The sequence below is a fragment of the Lacerta agilis genome, chromosome 9 (assembly GCF_009819535.1).
Source record: "Lacerta agilis isolate rLacAgi1 chromosome 9, rLacAgi1.pri, whole genome shotgun sequence".
Classification (NCBI taxonomy): Eukaryota; Metazoa; Chordata; class Lepidosauria; order Squamata; family Lacertidae; genus Lacerta; species Lacerta agilis.
The window spans coordinates 10,229,128-10,240,564 of NC_046320.1; the positions used below are offsets into that span (position 1 = coordinate 10,229,128).

Here is an 11,437-nt window from a genome sequence, read left to right on the forward strand (position 1 = left end):
TTTTCCTTTTCTCTCCCTGAATGCACAAGTTTCCAGTGAATGGGCTGTGGAGCATGAAGTGCATGGAGAAGGAAACCGGGCGTTTTGGAGGAAATGTTGGGGCCCGTCTTGGGCAATAGAGGAAACCTGCTTTGGAGAAAGCCCCTTTTCTCAGGCCTCATTTGCTGATGGCATCTGTCCCACATGAGACAACAGCAACTCCTCAATGACGGTGCAGTCTACATGGTCAAGGGAAGGGCTAATCCATGGAGGAGCACAGAGAAGAAGAGTTTGGATTTGATATCCCGCTTTATCACTATCTGAAGGAGTCTCAAAGCGGCTAACATTCTCCTTTCCCTTCCTTCCCCACAACAAACAACCTGTGAGGTGAGTGGGGCTGAGAGACTTCAGAGAAGTGTGACTAGCCTAAGGTCACCCAGCAGCTGCATGTGGAGGAGCGGAGACGCGAACCCGGTTCACCAGATTGCGAGTCTACCGCTCTTAACTATTACACCACACTGGCGGCGTTACTAGTGGGCCACATCCAAGCGACTGCTAGCAGTCTCTGGATTCCTCACTGCCACATTTTCCGTCCTGCGGCTTTGGCGAGCCATGGCTGGCAAGACAGTGGAGCCCCGCGTCCCTCTGACTTTGCAGAAGTCGCGGCTGAAAGCTGAGGAGAAGGTCCTAGACTTGGACTTTGAGCTGGTGAGCGTGCAGTTCAATGAGGCCGGGAGGTATGCTCTGAGGCTCACGGTGGAGAATCCACTGCTGGAGGGATCTGGCGCTGGGGTGCAACTGCGGGTGAACGAGGGGGACCCCCTTTACACCAACACGGCCACGACCGACATTGTCGAGCAAAGCAACCTGAATGAAGTCTATGCGTTTGAGAAGAGGCAGTTCCTCTTTACCTTGCCCAGAGGTAAGAAGTCAGGGTGGACGGGAAGCAGGAAGAGCATGGGAAGCAGGATGAGTCCTTCGCCACCTAGGAGAGATCGGGAGGATCAGATCTCACCCTAACCCACTGCCACAGTAGTGAGGTTCCTGCACTGGCAGGGGGTGGACTAGACGACCTTTGATGTCCCTTTTTAAACTTTATTTACTTATTTCACAAAATTTGTACAAAGCAGTTTACAAAAAAGACAAAGCACTGAAATTATCGCTAAGAAAATGTAACGTTAGTTTAATACAATTGAACAGTTAAAATAACAATGGACTAGAAACAGATTTGGGTGGAATCTAGACACATAAAAATGTTGCGAAATTGCTTTAAAAAAAAGTTTTGAAAAATATATTGAATTTGCCATAGCTCACCATTGCCATCTAGTGTCATATTTACATAACACACTTTACAACACACTTCAAATGTTTTATTTGCAGCTGTATAGCTGAGTCTAAAGACTCGTGTCAAGTTTTATCCAGCCTTGCCTGGATAAAAAATGTTTTTAGGTGGCACCTGCCTGATATCCGTAGGCAGTGCTTTTTTTCCTTAAAAAAAAAGTTTAGGGGTACTCTCATTTTCTTACTCATATTGAAATACTGCCCCTCAATGAGGCCAAGCTTAGATTCACAAAATGTTTAGGGGTATGTGTCCCCCTGTATCCCCCCAGAAAAAAGCACTGTCTGTACGGAAGGCGTTCGAAATTGGAGGCATCAATGTTTCTGAACACCAGTTGCTGGAAACGAGAGGAGGAAAGAGCTGCTCTTGTGCTGGGGTTCTGCTTGCGGGTCTCCCACAGACACCTGGCTGGCCATGGTGAGAGCAGGATGCTGGACTAGGTGGGCCCTTGGCCTGATCCTGCAGGCTCGTCTTAGGTTCCGATGATTCTATTCTGACAGGATGCTCTAGATTTGAGTTTCCTGCCTTGCAATGGGAAGGGGAGCCTTTTTCAGACTGAGGCCACAATCTCTTCTGGGGCACATTTGATGAAATGCAGGGCCAGAGGGAAAACGGGGTGGAGCAATGAATGTGTATTTACCAGGGGCGTAGCAAAGGAGGGGCGGGGGGCGGGCCGCCCCGGGTTCCATAATGGAGGGGGTGACAAATTATGAAGGAATTTCTTTTTGAAAAAAATGTTGTTGTTTTTTAATTTTTTTTAAAATGCCTGCTCCGAAGGTCTTATCTTACTATACTAGGGATTATATAGCTATATATGAAATTTCATGCATATCAGTTAATATCTTGACCCTCCTCCACCAAAATAGCTGTTCACTTGGCTGTTTTCCTATGTCATAAAGGCTGGAATTTCAGTTCAGAGAACACTTACTGTTCCCAACCCTAACCCTGTGGAAAGCCATCTAATTAGACTTTAATTTGATTTTGAGATCTTTTTAGGAGGTAATTTAATTATTGTTTGATTTTATACCAATGTTATGTATCTGATGTTAACCACCCTGAGCCCGACTTCGGCCGGGGAGGGTGGGATATAAATAAAAGTTTTTTATTATTATTACTTGTTATTATTGCTTTGTGAAAAATATGAAATAATGTAAAAACATTTTTTGCGGTGGGGGGGAATCAATGGGGGGGTTGACAAGAAATGTTCTGCACCAGGTACCACTTGACCTTCCCATGCCTGGGGGGGGGGGGGTTTGACAAAAAATTTTTTGCCCCCGGGTACCAATTTACCTTGCTACGCCTCTGGTATTTACCTTTGAGTCGCAGAGTAATTTCCACACACAATCACCCATCCCTCTCTGTATCCTCCATCTAGCCAAGCAAGAGGGATGGTCACAGTTTAAAGATTCATCCCTGCCAGGGTTTGGCTGGGGATGTGGTATAGCCTAGGGAGATTTTCTGGGGCCAGAGAGACAGGCTTGGAGGCCTGCATTCGGCCCGCAGGCCTGAGGATCCCGATCCTTGGAGTAGAAGGTTGGGCTAGATGACATTCGGGGGTGCCCTCCAACTTCCACTTCAATTGGGTGACCTGCATCTATTGTCATAGGTGTCCTCCCCCCCCCACTCCAGGAGAGTCTAAACTAGTGAATTTGTGGGATGTAAACACAGAGCAGCCAAACCCAACACTGCTAGAGTGGACATGAAGGTAACTCAGTCCTCCAAGCTTAACTTCCTGTTTACCTGGACTGAGTTACAGGAACCAGAAGTAGGTGTGGTCTTACCTGGGAACAAGAACCCAAAGAAGACTCTCCCATTTTGCCTCGGCCTTTGAACAAGCAGGATGCTCTCTCTCAGCTTGCAGCTGAAAGAAGCAGAGGTGAAGCCCTATGGAAGCAGCTTCACCACATGTAAATAGATTTGTCTAAGTTTATCTGCCTCTTTGAGCCTGTACTATGACTCTTGGATGTCTGTAAGTAAACTCCTTTATATCTAATAATCAGTACTGTATTGTGTCTTTGCTTTTAAGAGGGAAGAAGGGGAATATACCAGGAATATATATTTCTTATAGAGGCTTTAGCAAGCCTGTGCAACTGTTTTCTGCTGTGTCTTAAAAGGGAATGTGACTCTGCTAAGTTTGGAGCTTGCTCACACAAGCTGGGATTGAGATATATAAATAATATATACTCATCCACACTCCTAAACATTCCCACAGAATTTCCCTGCATGTTTTTGCAAAGGACCTACAGCTGCTTTCAACCTCAAGTTACCGGTTTGGGGAAATTGGGGCTGACATTTTAAAAGGGCAGAGCAGCTACGACCAATTGCCCTCAGTATTTGGGCTGCGCCACTTGTTGAAAGCACATTTGTTTCTCCCAAAACTCCCGGGAACAGTAGTTTAAGGGTGCTCTGTGAGGGGTAGCCTATGGATCCCAGGATTTTTGGGGGGGGGAAGATGTGTGCTTTAAATGGATGGTGTGATGGACAGCTGAGCCAGACCAGAATCTGGTGATGCAGTTGCTCTGAAACACCACCTGAGGGCTAGAGCCTCCCTCTGATTGGCTACCAAGACAGCTAGTCAGAGGGGGCGGAGCCAGCACTTTGGGAGGGAGGATAAAAGGAGCTGTTTCTGAGGGAGAGAGATAGGGCTGGATTTGAGACAAGGTTCGGGTTCAGAGGTAGAGCTGGAATTGAGATGGGAGTGAGATAGGGAACAGGGTAGGGTAGGGATTCTTTTCTTGAAAACAGACTTTTCTTGTTTGCTCCACCCCTGCCAGAGACTTTAAATCTCAGTTTTCCTTCACACAACTCCCCCACAAGACAACCTGTGGTGATAACTTTGTGTAATTGCTGCACCGTGAGGTGTGTGCGCTGTATTTGATAGGGGGCAGTGAGTGGGGTGAGCCTGCCGCATTATTTGTTGGAGGTAAGCGGTTGGATTCGCTGCGGATGGCTTGGGTGCCACCTTGATTTAACAGCTGTTTGCTCTCCCCTCTCCACCCATCCAGGCTTCTGCAAAAATGACAAAAACCACGACGCCCGGCTGCGAATAGAAGCCCTGCGCCTTCGCGGTTCCTCGCTGAGGACCAGTGTCCTGGCCGGGGAAGCTTTCTTCGCTATCTACCCCCGCACCAACCAGCCCCGGATGAATCTCTTCGCCAGCAGAGACGAGGACCTGTACCGCTATGGTGACATCATGGTGCTTCTGCGGGTGGGCAGCGATGACCTGGCCATGCATTGTGGGAGGCTGGCCTACGCGGTGTCGTTCCATGAGCACCGGCCCGTTGCCAAGAAGCAGGCACCCACCAGTCCTCTGCCACCCCCCAAGTTGAAGGAGAGGAGCCTGCCGGCTGGAACCAGCTCCCTAGCACCTTCCCAGTCTCTGCCCATCCCACAGAAGATTCACCCTACATCTGCTCCTGAGCCACACCCTTGGCCATCTGAGGAGTCCTGCACACCAGGGGTAAGGAATGTCTGAGCAAGGGCCAGGTCTGCTTCTGCACTGCAATTTGTTGCGTTAGGAATGGCGGAGGGCATGTGAAAAGAGAATAGTGACCCGCAGCTTGCCACCACGCTTTCTAGTGTGCTATCTGTATATTGCAATTGTTTTTCTTGAAACCAATCCAAGAGTCTTTCTGGCTCCTGCAGGGCTAATAAATTTGTGGTGGCGTAATAAGCTTTTGTGGACCAGATTCCATATCAGATGCGTGAATTGAACTCACTCTCGGCAGATATAGAAAGTAAGGTGCACGCTGAATGGCAGGAAGATGCAAAAATTAGTCAGTAATCATGGTACCGTATATTCTGGCGTATAAGACGACTGGGTGTATAAGACGACCCCCAACTTTTCCAGTTAAAATATAGAGTTTGAGATATACTCAACCACAGATTTTCCACCCGGCGTATAAGACGACCCCCGACTTTTGAGAAGATTTTCCTGGATTAAAAAGTAGTCTTATACGCCAGAATATACTGTAGTTTAAATATGTTGTTGTTGTTCAGTCGTTTAGTCATGTCCGACTCTTCGTGACCCCATGGACCAGAGCACGACAGGCACCCCTATCCTCCACTGCCTCCCGCAGTTTGGCCAAACTCATGCCAGTCGCTTCGAGAACACTGTCCAACCATCTCATCCTCTGTCGTCCCCTTCTCCTTGTGCCCTCCATCTTTCCCAACATCAGGGTCTTTTCCAGGGAGTCTTCTCTTCTCATGAGGTGGCCAAAGTACTGGAGCCTCAACTTCAGGATCTGTCCTTCCAGTGAGCACTCGGGGCTGGTTTCTTTAAGGATGGATAAGTTTGATCTTTTTGCAGTCCATGGGACTCTCAAGAGAGTCCATGGGACTCTCAAGCTTAAATATACAGTATGTTAAATATTGGCAAAGATCTATAAAAAATATTCAAACCTTTGTTGGAGATGTAAAGTGGAGGTGGGAACAATGCACCATATGTGGTGGGGGGTGTAAGGTGATTAAACAATTTTGGACCAAGATACATGAAGAGTTGAAAAGAATATTTAAGAGCACAATTCTCAAAAAGCCAGAAGCATATCTGTTAAGCTTAATAACCAATGATATCCCCAAAGATAAAAAGAATATATTCCTCTATGTGACAGCAGTGGCTAGATTACTAGTGGCAAAAAATGGGAAAACAGGAAAAATACCAGAATTATCGGAATGGAGAATTAAGATCTCTGAATTTATGGAGATGGCAAAATTAACGGCATCAATTAGGGGCTGCCCCAAGCAAAAAATTAAGAGAGAGTGGCAGTGTGTAGAGATATATACGAAACAATATGGATATGGAAATTAAGTTTAACATAAACGTAAAAGAAAAGACTCGCAAGGATGATATTATAAAGGATATGACTATTAAGTATAAAAGATGGCCTGACACAGCGCAACCTGCTTCCACCTGACAACAATGCAGGAAGTCACCTTATTCTATATTTTTAAGATGTGATGTGATGTGTGTGTTACAAAAGTTGGCTGCCACCCCTAGTCTCTGCCGAGTGGTAGCAAGATTCCACAGGTTTCCAGGTGCTCATCCAGGAGAATTTGTGCCTCTTTGGAGAATTGAAGATGCAGGATAGAAATGTAATCCATCCATCCAGGAAGCATGACTCCTGGGCTTTCTCTTCCCCTCAGTTGCTGCCCAGCCTACCTGAGCCTCAACAGGAAGCCTCTCCTGGAGCCATGAAAGAGTTTTCTGACGAACAGCTGTCCTCTCTGCCATCCTCTTCCACTTCCTCCTCACCAGCCTTGCCAAGGCGATTGCCAAGTGATGCCAGACTCCGCCTCCCTTCGCCAGGATACAGCCCCGAGCTGCTTTTTGAGAATATATTTTCAGGGGTGCTGGTAAGTCAATGACTTTTGGTCTGTGCAGGGAATGGAGGACCTGTGGCCCTCCAGATGCTGCTGAACTCCAGCTACCACCAGCCCGCTGCCATCATGGCCCACAGTCAGGGATGATGGGAAATGGAGTCCAGCAGCATCGGGGGTGGGGCGCAGGTCTCTGTTCCTGGTCAATGCGGTGGGCAATACCTACAACGACTGTAAGCCGGCTCCCTCGGCCAGTAAAGCGAGATGAGCTCTGCAACCCCAGAGTCGTCCGCGACTGGACCTAATGGTCAGGCGTACCTTTACCTTTACCTTTAAAAACTAATTAAAGTTACAGGAAAGTAGATTCAGAAATAATTTTCTGACCGTATGAGCTGTTTGACAGCGGAACACTCTCCCTTGGACCCTCCTTCCTTAGAGGTTTCTAAGCAGAGGTTTGGGGGGGGGCGCTATCTGCCAAGGATTCTTCAGCTGTGACTCCTGCACTGCAGAAATAAAAACCTGACCAAATAGGGACTTGTCTCAGAGGAAGCACTGACCACATTTTATTCAAAAGCACCTATTTGAAAGATCCCTGTGTTCCTATCATGTAGTAGCATTTGACAGGAACGATGTGTGCTGGAGGGAGGGGCTCCCTCCCTTCCCCCCTTTGTGTCTCTAGAACATGCGCATGCCTTTGTCTGCAGATGACGACGATAATTGCAGAGGCCCTGATTGAGTTTGCCTGGCAAACGTCTCGACGCAGAGGAAATGGCGATCGATATTAATCAGCCGTGAGCTGTAGTTATTGTAAAGGGCAGTTAAAGCGTCAAGGCAGAGCTGGCAGCTGAGGGATGGGGGAGACATTAGCCAATGCTATTTATAACAAGTCTTGGGGTTTGAGGGTGAGCGCAGCTGCCTAAAGTGGCGATAAAACTGCACCCATCCTGATGTCACTCTGCAAGCGCCCGCCAAGACAACTAGATTTAAGGATGACAATGCCATGGGTTAGCTCTGTGGACTTTCCTGTAAGGGAGAGGCTGCTTTGCAAAGGTTCTCTGAAATGCTATCCAAGCAGTGCCTTGGGCTTCTGCCTGAAGAGCTATTTAATGCAGCACTCAGCGGGCATTAAGTACAGCTTGTGTGTGTCATGCAAGTAGAATCTGTCAGTTTCAGTTCTCTCGGTTTCTCATTTTTCCAGTCTTAATTCCAGTTTCCCACATTTCTCCTGCAATCTGCAATTTATCTTAAGAAGAGTCTGCCGGATCAGGCAATGGCCCACCTAGTCCACCATCCTGTTCTCACTGTGACCAATAAGATGCCCCTTTTGGGAAAGCTGCATGCACAACCTGAGAAAAGTGCGCTTCCCCCTCCCATGTTTTCTAGCAATTAGGATTCAGAAGCATTGTTGCCTCTGAACATGGAGGCAGAGCATTGCCAACATTATCGTTAAAAAATTGTTAGAGCTTCTGTGTGAATTTCTCCGAAAAAATACATTTTGTGTGTGTGTGTAGTTTTGACTAAGATGCACATTTCTGCAAGCTGTTTCCCCAGTGAAATGCATTTTTTGTGTTACTTTCACCAATATGTGTTTTAGGCACATTTCCCCCAAAACATCCATTTTTGTACACTCTGGTTGGAGAACGGCATCACAACATCCAGAGAAGTCCAAATTTTGAAGGATTTCTGTGTTTCCACATTGGTCCACGGAATGTGAATTCGTTTCTCACTGAAATGCAAACAGAATAGAATCTATCCCTGTATGCAAGGCATTTCTGCTCCAACCGCTTGCGATGCCAGAATCTCAGCTGATGGGGACTGATGGCCCCCTAGATGTTGTTGGACTCTTAGGTTAGCCACTCTGTTGTGCCAACTCCTTTCCAAAATGCACATTTACTAATTGCACACATAATCAACCTGTAGCATCATTAATGGAGCTAGAGTTAGCAATTGTATCAGTGAAGCGGACAAGTGTTAACTTAGTACAGGGATGGGGGACAGGGACCCATCCTGATCTGGTTGGGCATCAGCTCCCATCAGTTCCAGCCAGCGTGGCCAGTGGTCAAGGAGGAAGGCAGCTGCACTCCATCAACTCCTCCCAGAGGGTCACAGGTTCCCCATCCCAGCTACGGAAGATGTTCACAGCTGCTGGGGTGGTGCCTTTTAAGTTACAACCCCCAGGCTTTGTTTGCTTGTGAATTGGGCGTGGACTACAAAGAACACCCTTCCATTACATTAAAACAGAGTTTGGATGGCCATCTCTGTCAGGGACTCTAGCTCTGGTTCCCTGAGATACCATTGGCCAGGGAGCAGCAATGGCTGAGGGCTTTCGACTTCGGCTTTATCCACATTTCCTCTTGTTCCGCTGCTCCCCCCCCCGGAAAATCCCTCTTTAGCACTCATTTGGAGCAAATGGCAATCAGGTTTTCTTTGGATTGCTGTTTGTGCTGACTTTAAGCTAAAGAGTGGGTTTTCTCTGGGAAAGGTGTGGGGCACGAGGAGAATCTAAGACGATTCATGTCCTCAGGGTGAGCTTGTTGTTGGACTCTTAGGTTAGCCACTCTGTTGTGCCAACTCCTTTCCAAAATGCACATTTACTAATTGCACACATAATCAACCTGTAGCATCATTAATGGAGCTAGAGTTAGCAATTGTATCAGTGAAGCGGACAAGTGTTAACTTAGTACAGGGATGGGGGACAGGGACCCATCCTGATCTGGTTGGGCATCAGCTCCCATCAGTTCCAGCCAGCGTGGCCAGTGGTCAAGGAGGAAGGCAGCTGCACTCCATCAACTCCTCCCAGAGGGTCACAGGTTCCCCATCCCAGCTACGGAAGATGTTCACAGCTGCTGGGGTGGTGCCTTTTAAGTTACAACCCCCAGGCTTTGTTTGCTTGTGAATTGGGCGTGGACTACAAAGAACACCCTTCCATTACATTAAAACAGAGTTTGGATGGCCATCTCTGTCAGGGACTCTAGCTCTGGTTCCCTTAGATACCATTGGCCAGGGAGCAGCAATGGCTGAGGGCTTTCGACTTCGGCTTTATCCACATTTCCTCTTGTTCCGCTGCTTTCCCCCCAGGGAAAATCCCTCTTTAGCACTCATTTGGAGCAAATGGCAATCAGGTTTTCTTTGGATTGCTGTTTGTGCTGACTTTAAGCTAAAGAGTGGGTTTTCTCTGGGAAAGGTGTGGGGCACGAGGAGAATCTAAGACGATTCATGTCCTCAGGGTGAGCTTGCTGGAGGCAGCTCTGGGAAGGAAGGGCTGCATTAGATGGCCCTCTGGTCTGATCCAGCAGTGTTCTTCCTATTGTGCTCAGTGCCACCAGAGGGAGGAGAGGAGAGGAGAGGAGAGGAGAGGAGAGGAGAGGAGAGGGACAAGACCTGGGCAGGCCCCCAATATGTTTTGTGCCATTCCTTCCTTTGTGTAGTAATGTCAACGAAGCTTTGAGGATTGCAGCCCTCAAATGTTGAGCAAAATGGGCTTTCTTCCACCTTGACTTCTTCTACAGAAAGACCTTGTTTGCCGCATGGCCCTATGGGTTGGACAGGGTTAAATTCTGCATGTTGTGGGTGGGGGGAGGTGTTTATGGAACATAAGGGGGTCTGGGAGAACTGGACTGAAAAGGGGAGGGAGTGATTGATGCTGAATTGATCAGCATTCCTAAGCAGTGTGGTGGAAGTCTGTGCCTGGGGGTGAGCAAGTCAATTGATTGGAGTGATGCTGTTTCTGCATTTCAAAAAACCCAGTCATATGTAATGGAGCATTGGCTGTGGGCCCAGTTAGCAGTAAATGCACCTTCAGGGACCGGCAATCTCTCCTAGCATCTTTGTATGCCTTTTGCTTGAGCAAACATGAGGTATAGACAGCCTCCCCTCCCCACCCCCCACCCCCGCTTCACTCTGTCATGCTCCTGAGACAGGGTGCAACTGTAGAGGGTGTGTGCACGCGTGTGTTTACCTAAGAGACCTTCCTGTTTTCTCCTTTGCCGAGAATGTGGCTGCAGGTGCGAAACAGCCAGGTGCTTATGCGAGCACGTGCGGAGAGGAATTGGAGGTGGATTATGCAGGTCCGCTAGGACAGCTAGACATTGTTAACAATTTTTGACTTCTTTATCCATCTCGGCTTCATAATGTATTCCCAAGCACGGGTGGAGCGGCTCAGCTGTCTGCATTTCATGTGCAGGAAGCTTCAACAGCTTCAGTGTGTATGCACTTGAGACCACTCCAGCATTATGGGGAAGGGAATGAGCTGTGCAGGGCATTGGGTTCCCTCCTCCCTCCATGCACACAGGAAATCCTCCTCTGCCTTTTCTCAGGCCTCATTTATTCAACCTAATTTTCACAGCGAGGAATTAATGGTTTTGTCTGTTTCTGGTGGTTCATGTTGATTCATAAGTTTATTCCATCCTATTTCTGAATTTATCTGGTTTCTTTAAAAATCTGCATGAAAATTCATATTTAAATTCGTATTTTCTTTCATCGGCAGTATTTCTATTTATATAAAACAAAATTTTAGTAATGCCTTTGGGTGGATCTCTCTCTCTCTCTCTCTCTCTCTCTCTCTCTCTCTCTCTCTGTGTGTGTGTGTGTATGTGTGTGTGTGTATGTAGATGATAGATATTTACAACAGATGCACAAAATCAACAGATGCGCACAAAACAAGCAAAGGAAAACAAAAAGCCATAACTGCAAGCATAATTGTGACTAAATGAAGTACAGAAGTTGTTTACATCATCTTCAACATTAGGAAATAAATATAGAGCAATGGGTCAGAATTTACAGAATGAAGTTAAAGCAAAAGCT

At 47.3% G+C, this 11,437-nt stretch overlaps 1 protein-coding gene across 1 annotated transcript; it reads left to right on the forward strand.

Moving 5' to 3' along the window:
• Positions 1–591: 591 nt before the first annotated feature.
• On the forward strand, positions 592–7,370 carry LOC117053165 (coiled-coil domain-containing protein 33-like). The gene is made up of 4 exons (XM_033160715.1): positions 592–901; positions 4,324–4,778; positions 6,461–6,670; positions 7,314–7,370. The coding sequence occupies exons 1-4, from the start codon at positions 592–594 to the stop codon at positions 7,368–7,370; spliced, it is 1,032 nt and encodes a 343-aa protein (XP_033016606.1).
• The last annotated feature ends 4,067 nt before the right edge of the window (positions 7,371–11,437 follow it).

What these genes read in the sequence shown, in the direction of transcription:
- LOC117053165 (XM_033160715.1), top strand. Translation starts at nt 592, where the DNA reads ATGGCTGGCAAGACAGTGGAGCCCCGCGTCCCTCTGACTTTGCAGAAG. An exon ending in AGGAGTCCTGCACACCAGGG is followed by an intron (nt 4,779 to 6,460) that starts GTAAGGAATGTC and finishes TCTTCCCCTCAG; the next exon opens with TTGCTGCCCAGCCTACCTGA. An exon ending in ATATATTTTCAGGGGTGCTG is followed by an intron (nt 6,671 to 7,313) that starts GTAAGTCAATGA and finishes TTGTGTCTCTAG; the next exon opens with AACATGCGCATGCCTTTGTC.